The 24,983-nt window shown below is 32.0% G+C and overlaps 3 protein-coding genes across 3 annotated transcripts; all 3 read right to left on the bottom strand.

Moving 5' to 3' along the window:
* Positions 1 to 546: 546 nt before the first annotated feature.
* Positions 547 to 7,775, bottom strand: LOC119832792. The gene is made up of 3 exons (XM_038356551.1): positions 7,615 to 7,775; positions 7,168 to 7,342; positions 547 to 2,549 (listed from the first exon to the last, which is right to left on the bottom strand). Exons 2-3 carry the CDS (start codon positions 7,180 to 7,182, stop codon positions 1,275 to 1,277), a joined length of 1,290 nt encoding a protein of 429 aa, XP_038212479.1. The 5' UTR covers positions 7,183 to 7,342; positions 7,615 to 7,775; the 3' UTR covers positions 547 to 1,274.
* Positions 7,776 to 12,803: 5,028 nt separating this feature from the next.
* Positions 12,804 to 14,037, bottom strand: LOC119832867. The gene is made up of 2 exons (XM_038356667.1): positions 13,895 to 14,037; positions 12,804 to 13,732 (listed from the first exon to the last, which is right to left on the bottom strand). The coding sequence occupies exons 1-2, from the start codon at positions 13,913 to 13,915 to the stop codon at positions 12,836 to 12,838; spliced, it is 918 nt and encodes a 305-aa protein (XP_038212595.1). The 5' UTR covers positions 13,916 to 14,037; the 3' UTR covers positions 12,804 to 12,835.
* A 4,276-nt stretch (positions 14,038 to 18,313) lies between these two features.
* LOC119832799 (hornerin-like) lies at positions 18,314 to 20,723 on the bottom strand. The gene is made up of 2 exons (XM_038356561.1): positions 20,568 to 20,723; positions 18,314 to 20,079 (listed from the first exon to the last, which is right to left on the bottom strand). Exons 1-2 carry the CDS (start codon positions 20,577 to 20,579, stop codon positions 18,664 to 18,666), a joined length of 1,428 nt encoding a protein of 475 aa, XP_038212489.1. The 5' UTR covers positions 20,580 to 20,723; the 3' UTR covers positions 18,314 to 18,663.
* Between the last annotated feature and the right edge of the window lie 4,260 nt (positions 20,724 to 24,983).

Genomic DNA, 24,983 nt, shown 5'->3' with positions numbered 1-24,983 from the left:
TGAGGGGGTCGCGGACGTATCCAACAAGTACCCGTGGGCTCTTCACTTATGCGGCTCGACGGTACACAGTGGGGTTTTAGTCGGTAGGAATCCGCCGTGAATGGGCCGTGAGTATTTATGCAAGATTTCCCCACTATAAAAAGTAATTAGTATTATATTATTTTCAATATCATAACATAACTATTGAATATAATTTGTCTAACTCAAAAAATGACTTCTTCCCATATAATCTAAATTTTTATACTGGGTGAAGACAGTCAAACAGTTGGTAATATAATTATATCATCGTCTTAGATGCACCACTGCTGGAAGGATTTAAATTTTTGTAGTATATTGAATTTGATACAATATCATTATGATTAGCATACTAGCTACTTAATATAACCCCAGCGGATGGAATGGAGCGGTGGAATTGCTTTACATTAAAATCGGCTCTATTGTCACTTTTTCTATCGTGAAAAACAAAATCCCGATTAGGAATATGAAAAATAAATAATTGTCAAATCTTCTAGGGAATCAGATTGGGAATAAATAATATATTAGTAATTTTGGTAGAACATTTTTATTCATATCTATAGCAAATAGTTAATATATGTTACAATATTAGGGTATGGTTATTGTATTGTTTTCTGTAATGGCATAAAGCTATAAATATAATCATTGAAAGATTTATTCTTTGACTTAATTTAATACTGATAATTATTACCATACAATGGAGATTGAATGCATTTAACAAATCTAATTAATCTCCAGAATTAAGTGGATCTTTAGATGTTATAGGATAACATTATCTGTGGTAATAAATAAATTGAATGTGCATATTATCTATGGAATTAGTCGGGAATTAATATAATTGACATTTTTATTTATACTCCAATGCTTTCTTTCTTCTTTCTCTATTCTAATTATTGTAATGAAGCATTTTCCTACTTCGATTTACGTAGGTAAGGACTAAAAAGGTATTTTTAAATAATATCATAGTGGAATAAAAAACATATGGTTAAAAAAATTGCGTAATCATCATTATTATATATTGTTAGCAACCAGAATATAACGAAAAAAATACTGACCAAATTATTTTTACATAATTTCTACGATTACATAACATGCTATCATAATCAACATTCTTATGGCATAATATAGTAAAGCTTATTATAGTACTAACGAATATTTACAGAATATACTACGACATACATGTGACTAATTGCTCTTAGATTATAATTAAAATCTATACCTAACGATTACAATAAATACTTTACATTATTTGTGTTTATTTACTTCAATGATTTCGGAGCTCTCTTGTGGTGGCCAAATGTAACACCACCAGCCGCAGTCTGGTACATTTGATTCGGTAAAAATCCTCGTTCATAATATCTAGGTACCGGAATTACAGGTGGGAAATTACGGCCACTAGATAATGCTTCGTACGTCGATAAGGGGTCCCTTGTATATCCTCTTTTCAAATACTCAAGTTGTACGCTCGAAGGTATGTATGAATCTAGTAATGAGTTTGGCCTCCTTTTATAAGGAACTCCGTACGCTTCACTGGGCCTAGGAGTGAAAGTATTGGATATTAAAGCATTTCCACTCGCATAGATAGGCTTCGACAAGGGACGGTAAATTGGTAAAGCTTTTGGTATATGTGATAAGTGTGGCGGTGAAGGTTTTAACAAAAGCGGACTCGGATGAGGCAATTCAATAGGATTAGAACGATAATCATCTCCAACTGGTGCTCTAGAATTGTAATACCTTGGAAACACTTGTTGCGAATTATACGATATTTGATGTTGCGGTGTATACTTTTGACTGTGTATCCCAGCGCCGTGGTCTGCTATTGTGTTTGATTCATACTGAATATTTTGTTGATAATTTTTAATCGGCGGTGCAGTTAAAGCAGACGGAAAGTTGACTACGGGCGTCTGATAAGCAATAACAGGAGTAACACTGGGTTGGGGTGGTGCTAATGTAGGCTGTGCATAGCCAATATACGCTACTGGTGTCGTGTATGGTTGGATGAGTCTATTCCCTGCTGGGACGCCATACGTTGGTGTAATATAGTTAGGATGTTGTTGCACGTTTTCTGGGGCACTTGGGTAGCTTGAAACTTGAGGCGCAGGTGGAGCTGTATATTGCACTCCATGTTGTGTATTAGCTGATTGTTGTACTGGTTCGTTGTAGTACTGAGGAACGAGATAGATTTGCATTGGAACATTCGACAAATACCCGATTGTCTGCTGAGGTGGTGGTTCATAGTGTGGCTTGGGACCAGTTTGAGGGCCTTCTGGAGACTCTGTAACTGCATATTGTTGGACATATCTTGGCTGTTGCGTTGTAGCTGAAGGAGCATCATAATATCGTATGAAATTATTTTTTAGGTATTCTAACGGCACTGAGCCAGGAGCCGTACCGCCGCTCGGGCCTTCTGAGCGAGCTTCAGCCGGTCCATACTCTTTTTCTCGTTCACTTTTCAAGTTATCCTCTTCAATATCTTGTAGTTCTATCTTCTTTTCGGCAGTAACTGCCAACGCCAGTAAAGTCGCCGTAGCTACCTGTAAGTAAAAGAAATGTTGTTATTTGCTGTAAGGTGGATGTCCGGTTGTGGTCACTGCACTAATCAAGAATGGCTAAGGTGTGCCCTCTCTGAGCACGCAGAAACAGGTGAGCGGCAAAAAATGCACTAGCCTATTATGAAACCGGTTTACGGCGGAGGCGCTTTTAAAAGGGAGCGCGCTAGCTTTTACTCTTATTTCGCGTGATTATCTAACTACATTCCTAATGGTACTTCTTAATAACACATTGATAGAATCCACCTGTATAAATGACGGTTTCATAATTAAAATAACTTATGTATAATAGCAACATTGATGTGTAAATTTTGACCTGAAAAGTTTTTAAGAATTTAATTGCCTTTTGTTTTTGTTTCGTTGCATATGTAGATTCAGTTCTCACCAAACAAAAGAAACTTCCTCCTGACTGGATACAATTCGTATTTCTCTACGCATTTTGTTTAAGGCAATTAGAGATTTTTGTTTTTGTGATCACAAATCGATTGATAAATCATCTGAAATAGCATTATATATAAAGTTAATTTCCAAATAATTCTCAATTATGAAACAGTGTTATGAACAGTGTAAATTTTATTTATATTAATACTAGCTGCGCCCCGCGGTTTCACCCGCGTAAGTCCGTATTCCAAAGGAATATCGGGATAAAGAGTGGCCTATATGTTAATCCAGTTGTCTAGCTGTCTACGTACCAAATTTCATTGCAATCGATTCAGTAGTTTTTGCGTGAAAGAGTAAACATACACATATCCTTACAAACTTTCGCATTTATACTATTTTTTTTTTGGATTTATTGACCTTTCATATTTAGTTACATTCACATTTAATTGATTGAGAAATAAGAATCGATCCACTAAAAAAGTATTCACCTTTGCCATTAATTGAACGGTTGTGATCTGCCTACTTGCAATTAAGTCAATGAACATTAGTAACGTTCATATAAATTATTAACGCGGTTAAAAGGTGATCACGAATTTAGGAAATTAGATACGCTTATTAAAAAGAAACATGAAGATTTTACTATCATCGACCACTTTTGTAATTATATGTGTTATTAAATTCATTGATATTAGGAACTCAAATACACCATCACCACCTGTCGTAATTACACGCATTTATATCCGCGGTATGAACTATAATTTGTCCACGGCAAATTAATACATTTCAATATCAGTCAGAGGACTAGTTTTCTTTGATTTCAAATTGTCACTTTAAAAGATTGTTCACGTATTATTAAGAAACTGTTTTCGTTTCTTTTTCTTAGTGTTTTGATTTTTTTTAAGAACAAATAACGTTGTATTTTATATTGTTATATGATAAATGTTATGCGTTTAATTTAATTTTTAATCTTTAACTATTTTTTAAATAACTATATTTTCCCCTGAAATTCTTCTAAACCTACAAAGAAATAATCTAATTTATTAATTAAGAATAAAATAATAACTTGGTGAAATAAATAACAAGTCATTAAAATGATTAATGTGCCTCTGAATATAGATCAATGTCCACACAAAGCATTCCAAATGACTTGCATTTATTCTGATTACCCGAGCAATTTAGAGTAAATATGAATTATTATGTACATTACATACTAAATATTATAGAACGAATAAAAATCCTACGGAGTATTGTGATTGTAGTCCCAAATTATTGCCCAATCCATTGTCTAATTTCGCCTACCGATGGTACACCCGCGATTATTTGAAAATTATGCTAATAGACGGCGCTTCTCATTTTAAATTTAGAAACCATAAAAATTATAATGTTTTGTCGATTTGTAACGCATACCTATCTAAATTATGTTCATACCTTACGTCTGATTTCCAAAACATATAGCTATTTAACTAAGCATAAATAACCGTAGTAAGCTACTATGCAATGCATTTATAAGTCTTTTTAGGATACGAGCAAAATTTCGTTGGGTTATCCGCTATGATAATATACTAAAACCAAACAAATAAGGCATATTTTATATCATCTGTATGCATCCGACGGTCGATGTATGGCATTTACGAACTTATACTTTTATATTGCAATATAAGATGCTGATTGATACCTCTATTATTGTACGTAACAAAATTTGGATGAATATAAATATAATATAACCCAATAAACTATACCAATAGTCATATGTTGCAATGGCTAATAAAGTACTTAATAAACCATCATAAAGCTACCGTTCACTTTTCTATAAAATGAATAATTATTATTTTAAGATTGCAAAATATAACAAAACTCGATAACAGAGTCAAAAGAAAATTTCGTCAGACAGGGGCATAATAACAACCGAGTGTTTTAAACTGGACCGCACCATATATGTGGTAAGGTAATCGCTACTTGCGAAACATCGTATACAATTTCGAGTTTTCTACACATTAAAGTACTGACATATAGTACACTGAAGAGAAAATAAACAATAAATACGCACTCACCACAAGTGTTATTTCTATGAGAATTAAGAACAACATTTGTTCAGCGAAGTAATCCTACTGGATACCATCACGTAGATACGACTATAACATACTTGTATATGTTAAAGTGATTGTAATGGTGTTAGTGTATTGTAGACACTAAAAACTAGAAATAGCCCAATAGGTATATTTTTAAGAAAAGTGTGAAATGTAATTTCTTATATCTCTTTCACTATATCCCTATATCATGAGTATTTACTCCGCGATAATAAGATAGAAAAAAAACGTTATAATAGTAATGCACTGTAACCTTTTTAACAAGTTGAACATATACAAAAATGTACTAGTGTAATGCAGCGATATAGCCACACATAGCGCTGAGTATTAAGTATGCAAATAAGCAATCGGCCAACTGCGTAAACGACGTTTAATATCATCCGTAAAGGGTATGTAATGAGTGACCACATTATTCTCTTTTACCTAAATAGTGAATACAAATTATTTAGTTTTCTAGATATTCTAGATAGATCTCGGCTTTGACCTTGACACAAGAAACCGAGAAAACGCTTCGATAATTTTCAATTGAATTTAATTTTTTTAGCCAGTTATTTTGTACGTTATAATTTTTTTACGTATCGAATACATTATCTTTTTTATTTTGATTACATATAAACACATACATACTCACATAATATCAATAGAAGTTAAAAACCACTCAACCAAATTTTTCGTATTGACGTTGTCTTTTAGGATTTCTACATACTTAACTGTAATAAGTATAAAATTAACTTTAACTGCAAATAATGTGTGAAAAATTGGACTGAGACCAATACGACAGCTATGAATAAGGAATTGATCACTAAACTGTTTAATTAAAAGCGTCGTAATGTACCGTTTACGTACAATTTCTGTATCAGTTTTATCCAACCTTTACTTTGAAATATTTCTCTAAGGAATTAAGAAGGCAATTTTGAAGATTCTCTTCAGAAATCTCTAGAAAAGGTTTAAGGAAGCTTTTAGAAATAAGGGGTTATCTGTAAAATGTTTAATTAAAGTGACACAGTCGTGACAAAAATTTGAATTTATTTTAAAAAGAAACAACCAAACAATGTTACCCTAGTATTAACTTTGTGTATCAACTTCTTAATTATTTTTATATCCATAACCGTCAATAACACAGTGTATAGCAGATTCTTAACTCTCATTTACTCTAGTGACATTTATTCTACTTGTATTATTTTATCGTTATCGTTATAATACGGACAGTTTAATTGGGTGTTTTATGGTATCACATTTCTGTGCTTATATCTTACTAGCTGCGACCCGCGGTTTCACCCGCGTATGTCCGTATCCCGTAGGAATATCGGGATAAAAAGATGCCTATATGTTATTCCAGTTGTCCAACTGTCTACGTACCAAATTTCATTTCAGCAGTTTTTGCGTGAAAGAGCAACAAACACACAAACATCCTTACAAACTTTCGCATTCATAATATTAGTAGGATTTCCAAATATATTTTATATTTGGAAATCCATGTGACTTCTTAATTTAACATGGTAAGTATACTGACAAATTGGACAAGTATATGTTTCATCAATGTTCTTTATCTACCCTACATCTATCCATATATTGTACGAGAAAAATAAAATAAGAAAAACATTAAAATGCACCGACTTATTTAAATTAAGTGTGTTTCTTATTCATTTTAAGCTTTATTTCTACCATTTTTGTGTTTTGTTTGCTAGGAGCGCGGTAATAAAGCGAACAATTTGCGTACAAATTTGACACGAATTTGATATGGCTTTTGCATTTCATTTTAATGTATGTTATTTCGGTAACTCCAGAAATTATATTCAAATACATACAACTTACCTTAAACAATTCAGTATTTGGATTGAGCTGTATTTTTTATTCAATTACATAAGTGTATGGGTCGCAACAGGTTTTACACCAAAATGTCAAAGTTAAGTAAGTTACATTATTTATCTAAATAACATGAATAAGAAAACAATCAATGGTATTAAATGATTCTATGATAACAATTCTTAAATAAGCATGTATTACACATGTTTATTAAAAAAAAAAAACAATTCACTAATTTAAACTTGGTAAAGTTTTAATAAATTTATTTTTATTAAAAACCTGATGTAGTGTCAATATAAACCAACAACAATTTAGAACTGTATATTTACCTTGAACAATAACATGTTGAATCTTCACTCTCAGTTCCCAGCGATCACAGAGCACGAAAGCTTCTAACACAGTTCTACAACTCGGTAGAAAACGTTTCAGTCATCGTATTTTCACACCCAACTCCACTGCGCTATGTCTTCACTTTGCATGCCCCACAACCTCCGCACAATGGAACTATAATTGAAACAGGCCTATGGTTAAACTCTTACTTTACTCTTCACTACCTTCGATAATTATTCCTTGGTTGGAAAGTATTTTCATGTACCATAAAATTTACAAACAAATTATTCATTATTTAGAATTAATTTATCTCTAATTAGTAATTACTAAACGAAGGATACAATTATCATTGAAATTTAAATTAAACATTTTATGTAATAGTTTTAAATATTATTATGTTTTTGCTGTTTATTGTTATATAAAGTAAATACAAGAAAGATAAATACTTTTAGGAAACTCGTTCGCGCGAAAACCGTTCAACCGTCTGTCCGTTTGGTACCTAAATGGTCTCGCGTATCACCCGTGGGTTTGTTAAATACAAGTAGACTACATACGTTTCAACGGAAAGGTGTAGCAAGTCATACAATCCGTACGTCCGATTCTGTTGAGAGCGAAAGTGTGTATCGGATTTATAAAGTAATTCAATATGCGTAGAGGATTTTTTGTCGCGACCTATGACAATATTTTTATAATTTACAATAACTACGGCCTTAATTTCTACCAAAAAGAAGAGCTTTCAGTCGGGCTTCGTAGGGCTATTGTTTACTTTCTATGATAGTTCTTATTATTTTGTCAATCAAATTTTGTGGTAATGCATTTAAATCCATATACGTGTGTTCGTTCAACAAGAATATAAGCAGGCTTACAAGGACAACTTACTAAAATTAACTGAGATTTGGGATATCATGAATGCCTTTTTATAATACTTTTTGACATATATGACTGATTATCTATAATCAGAGGATTTTAATCAAAAACTTTTCAAATCTTTACCGAGCCACATATATACTATATCGTGGATCAACTCGGATGGAACCTCGCCAGAACAAGTGACTAGGTTACATACCTTATAAAATTCATAATAACAAAACAGTCAATTATTATTCAAATTAGTATACAAAGTGATTTGATACTCTTACAACGAACCTTGCAAAATATATTCATTAAAATGTCAATGCCCAATAAAATTTTAAAGAAAGTAGATTGTACGGATCTCGATCTCGCACCCAATATTTTAACATTAAAATAACAATAGGATTGTAATATTATGAGATCTTATGCTAAACCATTGTGATAAGTGAAATAACGTTTTAAAAACGTATCATCACGTGCAAAGAAGTTATTATTATACCGGATGAATTGCTGGGCTACTCAACAGTAATATTTGGATATGTAATTATTTTTGACCCAGCTCTTTCGCCCGTAATAACACACCAGCGATGATGATCATTCGTTTTTTATCATTTTTGACACTCTGTGGTTAAATTGCTATTATAACGAAAAAAAAAACATCCTGACCGACTTTGATGCCAGCTACGACGGAATGTCTATTTAGTTAAATAATGTTACATTTAATACAAAATTGCACGTGATAATGCAATAATTTAAAGAATAAATGTGCTGATTTTTGGAGAAAGAAGTTGTTTTAGTTCTCTGTTAAAATGTACTTGTCATATATCATCATGTAATTGTAATTTTTGCAAATTTTTCAGGTTTTTCCAACCTTGAACCAATTGAAACTTGTTGCGCTACCTACGCCCATGACATTAAGTTCAGACCTTTTTGCTAAAGATACACATTGAAGTAATTGCTCTAAAGCATAACCGACTCTATAAAAGTTTATATATTAAGGCATAGAGGCTCTGGCTCTGTGTGATTTTAACCGAAGTTAACAAAAACAAAGAAACTTCTTAACCGACGGAAAAAACGACGAAAATAACTCCGTCTTTTCAACCATTATTTTAGGTTTGATGGAAATTTGTCTTGATTTCGTACCATTTTATAGTATGTAGTGCTACCTCACTCCTATGGACGTTGGTAACCATTTTTCTTGGAATGAATTGTTTAAAATTTATGTTAACGGTCAATAAACCAGCTGTTTTCATTATTTATTTTGTCCCCCTCTTTTGTAAACGGTTTTATTTTGAATATAATTTTTATACAAAATGGAATACTTTGTGTGTTTGTCGACTTTTCTTATTTTTTCGAGGTAAATCTATTGTGAATTATGTATGGACATGATTTCCAAATCCTTGAATCATTACTTATTTTATCACACAAACTTAATAACTTTTTTTTTTATTTATAAAAGACCAGCATGCAAGATTTATCCCAATAAATTTCATTACCCTTTAATACTAAAAATTAAAATATTAAGAATGTGTGTGTTAAATGTGTTGGTTTTACACTAGTTTATGATTATTATATAGTTATTTTGTAAAGATTATGTATGAAAATAAAAGTTAGAGGATAATGACTCCGCCCTTGCGTAGTATCGACTTACCGCGTCACTTTCTAAGCTAACTAAGTGGATTGCCCGATATTCTATACGATCTCTCTTTCTATTGAAAACCAGTGTAACCATTTTCCTGGCATTTTCTTTTAATTTATAAATGTAACGCCTTAGAAAATTGTAGCGAATTATTGTAATTGTAGAATGCTGATGGATAATAGATATTCATCTGCAGTCTATACTCCGTACATCTTTATAATTTTTTTTGTAAAATTTACACAATTTACAAACAATTTTGATTCATCCTTTTTGCTGCCTTAAAAATAGGCCAATGTTATCATCGTAAAAAATGCAAAAAACAATAAATACAATAAAAAATAAAATCAAGACTAGTCTACAATATACATCTATAAGATAATTTATTAGATAATATAGTGAAACAAACGGATACATCCACCATTAAATTAACCATGAATTTCTGATTTATATGTACGTATAAAACATAAACATAATATATGGATGACGGAAGGAGTGATGAACGATTGAGCGCGGTCTCAGCTCAATTATGAAAACGAGGCAACCGTTAACAATTTAGTACTTTATACCATAGATACGTAATACTGTAGTTCGAAATATAAATTACCAGCGAGCATTTAATTTTAGATCTATATTTTATGGTTGTAAGTTTTTTACGTTGCATAACGTAGAGAGGATTAGCTGACATATTGAATGATCTAATGTTAAGATCGACAGACCTACTGTAACATCAATAATGTAACCTTTATGTCAATATAAGTACTTATTTATTTTTATTCACATAGTTAATCACGCAATATTCTGTCTAACGCAAAAATTAATGCAACTCAGAAATGTATTTAGAAAAATAGTTTCTCTCTTCTACACATACAACACCAATGCTGATAGAAATACCTACTTGCCCTAAAACTGGTCTACTACTGTAATTAAGTTATTTATCCAATAAAAATATAGGAAAATATTATTCGTATATACGTATTCTTAACATATAAAAAAAGCGGGAGGGAACATGAAAGCTCTATAAATTTTAATACGTTACTTAATAAATATTGCTCAGTAATACGTAATACATTAATCACATTCTGCTATTACTTTGTAATAAAGTTTGTAGAGATGCGCCCATCCCAATTCGGACAAACTATGAGAGCATGTACAGGATGTTAACAAATACATGTATGAGAATATCTTGACCTCCATGTATTGATTAGTTTTAAAATATTATAATTACGATACAAAGGATTTCCTTTGAAACATCCTGACAATAATAAATATGTTATAGCCGAAGTAGTAGAAGTTATATAACTCAGTGCCGAATTTTATCATAATAATATTATAAACGCAAATTTTTGCAAGTGAATTAATGGATGGATCTATGAATGTATGGATGTTTGTTACTCTATCACGCGAAAACAGCTTATCGTAATTGTATGAGGTTTAGTACAAAGATAGATTATACTCTGGATTAGCACGTAGGCTACTTTTTACGCGGGTATCACTGTATTATATGCCTAATGTCCAATACAAGCAAATGTCAGAACACAGGCAGCGATAGGCTTAACTTAAAAACATAAATATAATTATACGCGATAAAAATATGTACAATACATTATTATGTAATATATTATTATAATTTATTGCAACATTCGATGCTATATTACAACTTATAAGTATTAAACAACACGTCTATATTAACTTTTAACCATTATCATAAAACACACAAAGCTTCCAAAAATGAAATACTATAAGGCATCCTATATATCGACGTTACGATACGTTATTGCGTATTTTTAAAATGATACAAATAATACGAGAGGCAATTAACGGCGTGCGCAGACCTTTCACCGAGCGACCACTTGATAACCGCACATGTGGATAAATCTTACATCACTGCGTTTTTTTTCACACGTCCATTATGCACCTAATTGCGAACAATTATTCTCCTTGCCAGCTACCTGTCAACGTGCCAATTGAGATTTTTTAGTCGACCGCAAGCTAATGCAGTGGCACATGTTGATTCTACGAAGTTTATGATGTTATGCGCATTATTATCCTAAGCCTGTTCTCATTGCATAGACATAGTGATCCTTGGGTTTTAGAGCATGATCGAAAATTTATAAATTGGTAGATTTCACACATTATTTAAGATGAGTTTTATGGTTCTTCGATATGTCAGTATCGTCACGAAAACTTTAAAATAAATTGGCAATAATTCAACACAATATGATAATTTCCTTTAAATCGTATATGGATTTTACACTAGTCATATTTCTATATCTACATAATTACATATATATTTATTCTTTTTCTCGATCCATATTACAGACCATAATAAGCTGAGGTACCTAAGACGTACCTATCTATAATTATCCTACTAATATTATAATTGCGAAAGTTTGTAAGGATGTGTGTGTGTCTGTTGCTCTTTCACGCAAAAACTACTGAATGGATAACAATGAAATTTGGTACGTAGACAGTTAACAGTTTCTTAATGATAATAAATAAATATAACATCTTACTTTTATGTTATTTATATAATGAGTTTTTTCCTAAAGTTAATGTATTTTGAATGATTATAGTGAGGGTGAACACTAATCAGTTGTTTTAAACAATTTTTTCTTTGTAAAAGCTAACAGCTATATTAAAGTTGAATTCCATACCGAAAGACAATAACATTAAAAATTTCACAAAAAAATATCTTAATTATGTGAAAAACACAATTTTTGAGAAGATGTTAACAGCCCCAGCTCAAATGTTTGCATAATTACTACCACTCGTAAGATGTATTTAACTTTATGAGATATTTACTAAAAGCAGGTTAATTGTTCGTAATAACAATCCATAAACATTTATTGGCTATTAGTAAAGTGTCTAGAGTATGTGTTAAACATAATGTAATGAGTAATTCCCATCCAAGTGTCTTTTTTGTGAATAATATCTATATAACATTTAAAAACATTATTTAAAGGATTTAATAACAAATAATTATAACATTAAAAATGCTTGATAGACCAAAAAAACAGAATATTAGTTTAAATAAAACTTTATTACAACAAAAACGATACAATTAACAATAATAACAACATGATATAAAAACAAGTGGAAATAAATACATTAACAAAAATTATTATAACTAAACATAAAACATTAGGCCATTAAATTGTTTTCGCTGGAATATAAATCTATATCTTCGTATATGAGTTGCGACCAGTACTGTAAGTATTTTTGTATGCATTATTAGCATCTGAAGTAATGTAATCACTTTGAACACTTAAATCATTATCTTCTTTCGACACACTTGATTGAGGCAATGCACCGTGTTGCTTTTCATATTCATTCGAAGGTGAAATTGACACACTAGATGGAAAACTCTGCTTTGATTGCGTGGACCCCGAATAAAAGTTAACAGCACCCTGTGATGGACTTGTATAAGCCAGGTTACTATATAGATTGGGATTAATTTGAGGAACAAACACCATTGTAGAAGGATGGGTTAGGAAGGGATTTGCAAAGGACGGTAACTGATAGTGTGGAAAATTGAAGTGACTGTGCGGTGTTATCCCACCAAAAATAGAACTATGGGGACTTATATGAGAAGTGGGATTTGGTGCAAGAACCATTTGAGGATAGTGTAATAAAGATGATGTTGGATAAGGCGTTGGCTGTTGTAAAACGGCTAAATGAACATTGTTACTGGGCTTTGATGGTACGATTTGATATTTCTGCTGGTACCCTGAGTTCGGTACATAATTAAGTTGCGAGTAATGCAGAGTTTGCTGAGGTACATTATTAGTTTGTGCTGGTACATTTACAGAAGTGGATTCGGCTGAGTTTCCTGAAGAATAATATTGACTAGGGGCTTGATTCGGATAGAAGGAATTCGGTGCTTGACTCTGATACGCCTGACTAGGATTACTTTGTACGCCAGCGTTTTGGGAATATATGCTGTACGTATATTCTGGCTTCTGAGCTCCTGTTGGTATTGCGTTTAAAGCGTTAGCTTTACCGGCACCACGTTTCTTCTGCTCGGCATCCTCCGCCTCAGTAGCAAATGCCAAAGCAGCGAAAGCGATGAAAATCTGAAATATATGGTTATGTTAATGATTCGTCATAGTAAATTCAACAAGCGCTTTGTAAACGATCAATAAGCTCCTTGTTATCATTTAGTACGTAGCGAGGCCATTCACAAATCATTTTGTAACGGGTAACGTAACGCTAATGAACTATGGCCCAATACTTACATAAATTTCCTTTTTAGCCATGATATGTGCTTGTTGTAGACGTAATGCAATCACATAGCTTGGAAAACGCTTAAAGGAAAGTGCCCTATTCAGTGGCGCTCGGAAAAGTGTAAGCAAATATCAAGTTCACGTATTTATATGAGCGGTTTTATACAACTTTCCGCTAGGTCCAGGGGGCAGCGCCAAAGGAAATGACCGTTCGATAGGTCTTTGTCCTGCCTCGTAACAGATCCAGTTCTCTCTGAACGCTTCCTGAACCGTACGGAAACACATTGCTGGCATTCGATACGCCCATGCGTTACGGCATATTTCATAGTACTTAATCATAGGTATACGCAGACAAGTCATGCGGTACCTAAATCAAGTGTTATTTTATTCTAGCGCTGTTTTACGAAATCATAAAAAATAATAACAGCTCTTGTAGCCTACACGTTTAGTGCAAGTGGGTTATAATTGAATTCATGTCATGTAATATTTATGTTTTAACTTGGCTACTGTCACTTCACCCAACAACAAGACGGTTAGAACTGATAAAGATACGAAACTATATCAGTTACAGTTTTAAAATCAAGTGCTAGAATAAAACTATATTACCGCCTACAAGCTCAAATAATACACTTTCTACAATGCATAATCTGGATATTAAGCTTTTACTATCAAGATATCTTTATTGCCACTGTACCACCTAAATGGTAGGGCACGGTTTAATTTTCCCGTTATCACATTTTATGTATATATTTGTGAATTCCTCACAACATTTATATTATTCAATTCAATAAGCCTTTATACAAAATATACTTAAGTGTTAGTGAATTGAAAAACATAGGTTAGTCGATTACGAAAGCGTGTGAATCCACGACATTTAATTTACACGTTGTTTGTTTCCTTTACCTGTCAATTAAGATACCTATAAATTAAAGTTTCATGTTACATTTGTGTTTCATAAGTAGGTACCGATTAAAAAAGTTTTTTTTTCATATTTCTAACATATATTACTTGAAACAAATGAATTTTTTTGTACAACACACAAATTGTAATATTTATAGAAGAAATGACACAAAGACCGTTCTCTTTGCGTGCCTACTTCTATGTAAGAAGATTAAAAAAGTATAAATTATACAAACAAATTATAATTTATATAGGTACAAAACTTTAAAATTTAATATAATATTTGTTTTTTGGTATATATTGAGAATTCATATTTTGCTTAAGCTGTTAGAATTTATATTAATGAATCGATAAATTATAGGAAATCATGCAACCTGTATTTTAGTCTATATTTAATATATGACGATAATATATCACAAACTGTTATTGTTAGATTTCAATACTCATTAAAATGCTATATCACGCGCTTAAATGTCTTGTACAACGCCCTCTATTAAAAAAAGATGCAGTATTTTGATATCAAACATCACTAAGCGATACCACAGATAACATAAATACTATACTCGCGAAACTGCCTTTCACATTGATAAATTTAACTGCGATGTATAGATGGAGCCGTAATAAAATGCAATGTGCGAATTAAATTGTTATTTAATAACTAGGTACCAGAAATTATGACGAATCATTCTTATTATATTATCTGTGATGATAGGCTGCCTTTTATAATTAGTATCTATCCTTAATGTTTATCCGTTTTTCTATCTTCATATGCCAAGTACATAATCAATATGAAGAAAACAAAACTTTGAGTGTATATTCCCGAAAGTTCACTAAAAAGTAGTTTTGTTTTCAAAATCTCACAGTTTCGCGGTTATAATAATAACCATAGATACCTAAATAATATAATATCTACAAAACGAGTAATAGCAGTATAATAACCATATATATCATATTGTATGTGGTAGTCGAGCACGCTTCGGCACGAATTGGGCCAGCTCGCAACGGGGAAGTACCACAATAAATGTTAGGCATTGCAAAGCATACATAGGTCATATCTAAATAACATAATACTATAATGTTATATGAAGTTCTCTGCTCTTCTTCTCTTTTCCTCCTCATCATTTGGATCAGATACCTACTTTTACGTCTGATACACAGATTGATTCACATTCCAGTCGGCACATTTTTAATACTCTTTAAACAACGAACTATAGAATTCTTGTTTATTTCGGTGCAATCTTAACTATAATATAGTTAAATAATGAACTGTGAAAGTATATATAATAAAACAGTTTTATTTAAAGATAAAGAACAAATATTTTTCTTATGTTTTTAAACTAGTGGTCTGCTTCGACTTCGCCCGTAGTACTCTTAGCCTCATAGCACTCAGAAAACACGTACCTATATATACCTTGAGAAAACAAAAGAATTTTTAAAATCGAAAAAAAAGAATCTTGAGAGCGCATACAAACAATAAAACTCCTACGCTTACATTGTTAGTATAAAAATCAATAAAGAAGTGTCAAATATTGTTATACATTTATTAATTGACACGCGATACCATAACGTTGCGGTAATCGTCACAAGTTTCAATTTCCAATCATATTGCGTGCAAAATATTAATCTATCAATATGAAGTGGTAACACCGATGAAATGTGTCATCCTTTTTTTAATTAACGTCTGTGTGTTTATTACAGACCGATGTGCTTCTTCTGTTAACTCTAGTAGGTAATTAATTATGTGCGTACTTCCTATTTCATTCAATTAAAAGTACAACTTCGAAATATGACAAATAATATTAAAACTTTTAAAGGTAAAATGCGTTTTTGTTAAAGTAAAATTGTATAATAATTGTATTTGTATTTTATTAAAGTTTAAAAATTAGTAAATGATTAAAACTCTTGAAGGGGTCGGTAGGAGAATTTTTTAACTAAAAAATATAACTAACTAGAAGCTCGCCCCGGCTCCGCCCGGATATCAAGGTTTCTGTTTTGTCCCAAGAGAGCATTTAATCGGGATAAAAAGTATATATATATCACCTATCACCCAAGTCAGCTCATACCCTGTCTGCATACTAAATTTCATCAAAATCCGTTCACAGTTACAGCGTGATTGACGGACAAATATCCAAACAAACAAACTTTCACATTTATAATACTAGTGTGAATCGATCTATGAAAAAATTAACACAACACCCTTAAATTTTCTTGAACAAAAAATATCCTTTCCGTCTCGTTTGCCATTATATGATTTCGATTCCAATAAATCAAGTTCACATCATTGCAACACGAGCAAACATTCTCCTCTCCAACCGTTACGTATACAAATCAATCTCAATCAAAATAAAACAAGAATCTATGAAATAACAAGAAAATTACATAACCGGGGAATTCGGAAGTGAACGCATTGCCACCGTTCGAGTACCACATAATCCCTCGACCGTGAACGTACATCACTCTTGCTACTATTTTAAATGTAAACGAAGTCATAAACCAATTAATTATAATGCACGTTTACTATATATTGAAAAGCAATTTCATCCCCAATATAAACAATGTACCAACATTGTATTTTATTGAATTAGTATATATAGTACATAATATATAGTATTAGTTATTTATTTATTTTTTAATTATCATTTTCTTCAGGTAGCTTGGAAGAAATCGCTGATTTACATGACTTATAGTATTTGTCATATATATTAAGTTTAAAATTACTATTAGAATGAAGAATATTTCTAATATGGTAAGAGGGATTACGTATCATTGTAAAGTTTGTTTGATATATATTGTTTTATGAGCTTTGTCATATAACAAGACACGTACAAGAAAACTTTGAACTGTAATTATTAATTTGCTTATTCAAATATTGCTCTAATCTCGAGCGAATATAACGCTACCACCGACCACATGTAACTTAAATGTTCTATAATTGATCATACTCGTAAAACTTGAACTTAAGATGACTTTTAATAATGTTAATATCGATAAATCATAATTTATTACTTCTAACACTTTCTATTTCAGATATTAGTGCAAGCCACTATTCACCGATGTAATGGATTAAACAACACACCCAGAATACATAAAATTACGTTTCACGTTATTATCTAACTACAAATGCAAATAAGTCCATTCATTTCCTTTAAATAAAACAGAACTTCACCATAAGAATGGGCAATTAAATTGAATACTAAATAGCCGCTTCGATATTCCAAGCGGTATAGAATCTTGGCATCAACTCAAAGATAATGTGCAGTTTCAATTTCCCCTACTTTCCTATAAGTGAAACTGTCCATACATACCGGGTGTTGATTACTCAAACAACGAACAACAATATCACATTTCCTGGGTTACTGTTAATTATAAATTAAAATAAATCAAGCATTATTTAAATTTGTACAAAATTGGGAAACGTAAATTAAAAACAATTATGTTTAACAACGGTTTATTAAAAAAAAACAATCTTAAAATAGCTAACGATAATAAATAATCTATCATATCGTATACATTTTATGTACAGAAATTCACTTCGCATTCAAACTACCATGCAAACATTTTCTCGTTGATGTACACAAATTGCTTTATGTGGTTATATATCCGATTGGATTACTCAAATTAGGAGCTGTTATAAAACTATAGGCAAACTTGTTTCATATATTATCTAATAAGAAAGTATTCCAAATAGCTCGCAGCTGACTAACGGCAAGAATTAAAGAGTTCTCTTGTTGATAAATAAGCGGAACGTACGCAAATAAATAAACAAAGATAACTCTAACACTTTCGCTAAACCACATTTTCGTATTCCTACTCAATCATTACAATGCTCACATAACGTTCAAGCCTATTTACAATATACTTTTAATGTATTTTCAAACAAATTAGTGAATTCTTGGCTTCAATTCTTCGCTATATTTGATTGTGTTGTAAGAAGTTTCGCTGTAAGCACCGTGCGAGTCTTTTGGTGCTAAATACCTATTGCTGCTTTGTCCGCCAAAACTATATTTAGGTCCTAGAGAGTAGGAATTTAATGAGCTGTGGCCAGAAATTGGTCCCTTGTAAGATACGCTACCTGAACCGAATCCAGCTGATGGGCCGTGTTTTGATGATGAAATATAATACTGAGGGCTAGGAGCAGATGCGGCATGAACGTTGCTTGAACCGTAAGCTGAGGATGGGAAGGTGTAGCTATTTCCATGGGGAGAATGAGCTAATTGTCCACTAGCAGAAAAAGCAGACGCGATAGATTCTAAAGATCCCAAGCCTTCGCCTTTGGGTGTTTGGTATGAATGAGAAACATATTTAGGGGAAGCTCCTCCAAGTCCCGCTAGAGAACCACCAAAATTGGCGCCATGACCACCTGAACCTAATGATAAGCCGCCTGAATGATAATTACCAATAGATGGTGCAGCATATGAAGCAGAAAGGCCTGCCAAACCGTGGCCTTCGCCTTGTACGGAGGATCCAATATAGGCTGAGGGTTTGAAGGATGACTTGCTGGGTACTGCGTAATTACCTCCATAACCCTTTAAAGCTCCACCGAATGAATGTCCAGAGTTACCAAAAGAAAAAGCTGGTAAAGATTGAACGGATTCTCCTAAAGATTGACCTTCACTAATAGAATGTCCGGAACTGGGAGAAGCATAATTCAAGGAAGCTTGAACCTGACCTGAGTGAGATTCAGGAGAAAATAAAACTGGACCAGTAGAACTGTATGAACCAAGTCCTTTGGTGCCTGCAGCGTAAGATGGGCCACTAGGGTGAGCTTGTTCGCCTAAAGTATACTGCTGCTGTTTTGGAGAGTTATACGCAAATTGTGGGAAAGCATATTCTTGACCACCTTGTCCGCTTTGACCTCCAAACTGGTAAATAGCTCCATGGCTGGCTGGTGACTGCAAGGAAAGTGCTCCGGAATTAATTCCATGTGAAAGTTGACTCATCAATTGAGCAAGATCGTTTGAAACGATGCCACTGTGGGATGGTTGAAGAGTAATTGGAGCAAGTTGGATGGTTCCGTGACCGCTGGCCGGGAGACCTTCAGATGGTATTTGGTAGGACGCTCCTGATATTTGATTCGCATAGCTATGTAGAGGTTTTGCACCACCAACACTGTATCCTGCACCAATGCTGATGGAACTGGCATCCTCGTGACCCTGTGCGGGCGACTGCTGGTAGCCATGGCTCGAGTGGCCTGATGAAGGATATCCTAATGCTGCCTCCCTTTTGTCCTTAGGGTCTTCAATTTTCGTCTTTATAGACCATGTTTTTGATATACACAGAAGTGTAATGAATGCTACCTGTAATAACAAAACTATACTTTAGTGAAATTACCATATAAAAATCCTAGATGTAAAGAGTCATTTTGTAAACATTTTACTTTCGTTAATGCTAATAATGCAATGCGGCGGGAATCCAAAACAGGTTTTACAACCACACATAAAAATAACCGACCCGCATGGCACTGATCAAGATTATAGCAGCTATTATAAATTTCATTTCACTTTTACCACTTTTACTTGAAAAATATCTATGCAGGTGCAATCAATATGCAATTATTTTATGAAAACATTATCGATATATACTATTGCAATCACCTCTATCGATTTTTATGTATAATAAGATTTCTACTTTTATTTTTGAGAACAATAAAAAGAAAAATTTATATTAGGTATAAGATATAACGAAAAAATTATTCTCATAAGATGTTATATTCAAAATCCACGACAACCGTTTAATCCAAACAATGCACGTGTATACATTAACTCCTCACAAAACACGCACTCACCGTGAATTTCATTTTGAATGCTTATTAGAATGATCAACACGTTGTTAAACTAAACCACTATTCTAATGTTTGAACACAAACACTATAACACAGATCGGACGGCTGACTGTTACAGCCGCCGAATTTGAAATGTGATGTCGCAGAAGTATCACCGAATTTATAAGACGGCGAGCGTTAGCCGCGCTCGCACCCGCTGTAACGCGTCGAGGGTAAAAGTGTATCGAGAACCCTTTCACTGAACTAGCTGAAAGAATGGGAGCGAGCATCGGGCTTCCGAGCCCAACAATGAGGTAATACTTAGAGGCCGGAAGCGTTACATCATCCGATCACGGTTGATGCCTTCATTGGTTGACGCACATCTCGCATTGGCGAACGGGATCAGTGAATGTCTAAACATCTGGATAAGGATTTCATGCTAGAGACTGATGTCTTACGCATTCATTAACTAGTATAAACAGTTTTTGTTTTTACATGATAATTTGTTGTTTAAATAATGTTATATACCTTACTTCCTAATTTTTAGTAAGATGTTTTGTTATGATGTATTTATTAATTTTTAAAATGAAATTATTTCAAATCATAAAATATCACGTAAAATAAACTTAAATGTACTCTACATTTCATTCCATTTTATTTATTCCATTTCATTGCAATTTATTCATTGCATTTAATTGATAAGCATAATTTAATAACAAGTTATAATTATAAAAAAAATTGGTAGGAAGAATGAGATTTCGTAGCGGTAAGGCTCGTTGATCCATTACAGATTGTTTTATTAAAATTGATGCGATTTTTATATATTTAACAAAAGAAAAGCAATTCAGAAGTGATTATTAACATTTATTTGTATTTTAAGTTAAGTATACGCCAACTATGTAGTATATAATATGTAGCAAACTATTAAAGCCAGGTTATTTAATCTACTGCTAAAATGAATATTTTCCCATTTCAAATCATTTTTCGTAAGATTACGGGTTTACCTAAATTAACAGTCAAACTCTTCAGCTCCATGACATCAGTATAGGATAATAGAATATAAATAGATATTTTACATTCTTCAATGCGTTTCATTGTTTAAATAACAATATTTTAGTATTAAGTTTACAATTTACATATTATTATGATAGAGCAATTATTATTAACCCACGTTAAATCAATTTTATTTATTTATTCGATACACTAACAATAACTCCATTATACAATACAAAATCATTGGCATAATTTTATTCTAATAGGCAATTATAGTAGCTGCATAACACACTTGAAAAATTATATAAAGTGCATAGGATAGATACATTATATTTGACTTTCATAAAAAATAAACGTATCAAGACGTAATTATCTAAATATTAATTTATGTGTAAAGTAAAACCATTTACCTCTCTATTATCGAATCTCAACTATAAGACTAACTTTTCAATGTGTGTTGAATTTGCAAGATGCACTTTCATTTGGTGACTGTTGACATCACGGCACGTGCACTGCAAGGCAATGACATGTCCGGTAATCAATAAGAAGATTTCACATATATAGCTAATTATCTATCTATCTAAGACTAGAAATTATAATCAATTTATCATGATGTACTTAATATAATATTATATTGTAAAAGAAATAAATGAACGTAAAAGTGGTTGTATGTGTGATACACGATGTGTCTATTTATATGTGACTATAATAGTGGTACTATATTACGAATTCCGATGTAGTTTTCAGCACTATTAAGTATCCAGCTCTATGTGCGTGCAAAAGTGCTTGCGCTATTCTAAATTAAATTGTATGTATGTTTTCAACCCCTAAAAATTGAGATAAGTAAGAGAGGTTTATTACAATCACAGTTAACAAATAGTAAATAAAACCAATAGGATTCAAAGACAGCATCAATACATGCAGGATTTGTTTACATCATCGTTGGCTCTTCCTCCTTTCGATTTGACCTTTACAATGGGGTGGAACCGCATAGGTAAGGCAGGTTTATAAATTCTAAATGTGCATAATATCCGACGCAAAGTGAATGCTACTCGCTAATATTTCCTCCGAATGCGAAACATACCATTAAACAGCCTATTATATTTACTCTTTAAGTCCTTGTAGAGTCAAAGGGGGTGAATACACTGACATTATTACAGTTCCCCTTATATTGTAAATTATAACGTTTTATACTTATAATTTATAACTTTATCTCTCAATTAACATGACCTAATAAGACCTTTGAATGGTTTTTTATTTGTTACCTGCATGCTATGCCCTTTATATCCAGTCTTGTTCCATCAAGTAATAGAAAAAGATATATAATAGTAATAGAAAAATAAATTTGTCAATTTGAAAAATAAAGATCCTTAGAAGAAATTCTAATATTTAGTTGAACTATATCGGTGAGACTTAATTTGGAGCATTTATTTTTCATCGTGAAAATATTTGGCTATTGTTCGATATCAGAAGTCTAGACAATACAAGCCACTATGATATAACGCTATTGTCTACCATTGATCAAATTCCAAAATCGTGCTATTACATTACAACATTCATTATCACAACAAAGGCATCGTGATAAAAAATCACCTGCTTTAAAAATAAATTACTTTGTGCAATTTCAACTGAAGATCTTTGTACTTTTTTAGATAAATGTTTCAAACTACTGTAGGACATTGGCCTTTTCTGTATTATAAATAAACAGTAACTTTGTATTCATAACAATAGCAGTAACTTTAAAGGCCTTTAAAATAAGTTTGAGTATTATCCAATACAGAAATGTGTGTTAAAATATTTTCATTTGATCTTTCTAATTATATTGCCCAACAAAAATCTTGTATAACATTCAAAATTTTAAGTCGAATTATAATTATTATTACGCTCATAACCCGGATAAATACATATCTTTCTATTTAAACTGTTACAATCACGATAAAAACAACTATTATAATTAAACGAGGTGTTTATGATAATCATGAATGATAATACAATCCAACAACATGCCTTACTGTTATTAATTTATAGATATGCGCGAAGTAATTATAACTAAACAATGTAAAATATATTTTATCGTAATTAGTTTAATTTTTTAATTTTAACCAATTTTTACGATGTTTATAAGATAAATAATGAAATTAGTAAAATAGATTTAATTTAGTTTGAATTTCTTGTTTCGCTTTTCGTGAAATTATATTTTAGTCTAATTGCATTTGGTATTTTTTTAGAAGATTCTATTCAGACCAATGTCATGTTTATGTAGCTATGATTTAAAGAACCTATGCATAAACGGAAGAATCGTAATCGTAATCGCAAAATTATGCAAAAAAAATCTCACCAATTACATTTACATAAACTCGCCTGAGGGCAATCAGTCGAAGCTTGAAGTGGATGCTCTACAATTTATCAATTATCTTCACACAGAAACAAAAGCAGGCAATTTTCTTGTATCACTGACAAAACTAGTACATCCTATCTAAATTACTCATCTATTACATAACACGTATAATACGATCAAATCTCAAAGTCATGGGATATTTAATAAATAATTTCACCTTTATGGATGTTGCCACTCGTCTGATTCATATATTATGATTCACACCCACACTTGAGAAAGCGGAATCTTTTTTCTTTTCTCATACATTCTGACGGACTTGTGAATTTTTAAATGACAAATTGTAAAAGTAGCATTCATAAAATTCTTGTTATACATACATTACATATAATTTTCGTTGTGTGTAGATAATAACGATAAGTTGCAATTAATAAATCTTGGAAAATCAATGTGTAATATGATATTATAACAAATGATACACAGATATTGACTACCATTCGTTTACATTAATCAGGATATAATATGATATGACGTATTGTTACGGGATCAAAGTTGAACTAATTTATGAATTAATTACACTCAACGTCTTGTTTCAATTCTAACATTCACGCATGACCGACTTTCTAAGTCTAGCTTATTGCTTTTTAAAAGCAAAAAAAATGTATCGCACAACATTAGGAAACACTTACTTCAAAAATTTTGTAAAATACGGAAATTTGCAACCAACAATCAATTTTAACTACAAAGTGCAATGTGCGTGTTATGAATATTTTTGAAATATTGATATTACCCAATTATGAACCTAATGTGCTTTAAAAAGATTGCATACCGTCTTGAATTTCATTGATTTTTGATTGAATTGTTATCAAACGTTGATGTTACTTTAATTGACAGCGGCATGAAAAATTCAATTGATCTACTTTTACAAATGTAGTACATATTCTCTTTGCATACGCATAATGAATACTTTTATCGGGGAACCACAAAATGATTCCCGTAGGAAACTTTTTTAGTTTTTGTTGCCAGATAACGTAATAAATCATCTAACTGCCTGCGAAGATATTAAATACTTAAGTAGAGCAAACGTGAGTTTGAAATGTACAGGCCACCCG

This window comes from Zerene cesonia, chromosome 16, assembly GCF_012273895.1.
Source record: "Zerene cesonia ecotype Mississippi chromosome 16, Zerene_cesonia_1.1, whole genome shotgun sequence".
Lineage (NCBI taxonomy): Eukaryota > Metazoa > Arthropoda > Insecta > Lepidoptera > Pieridae > Zerene > Zerene cesonia.
This window is presented reverse-complemented; position numbering and strand designations above follow the sequence as displayed.

Excerpts from the sequence above, each read along its gene's own strand:
- LOC119832867 (XM_038356667.1), bottom strand. The coding sequence starts at position 13,915 with ATGGCTAAAAAGGAAATTTAT. Across the intron at positions 13,733-13,894 it reads TGGCTAAAAAGGAAATTTAT|ATTTTCATCGCTTTCGCTGC; the intron begins GTAAGTATTGGG and ends CATATATTTCAG.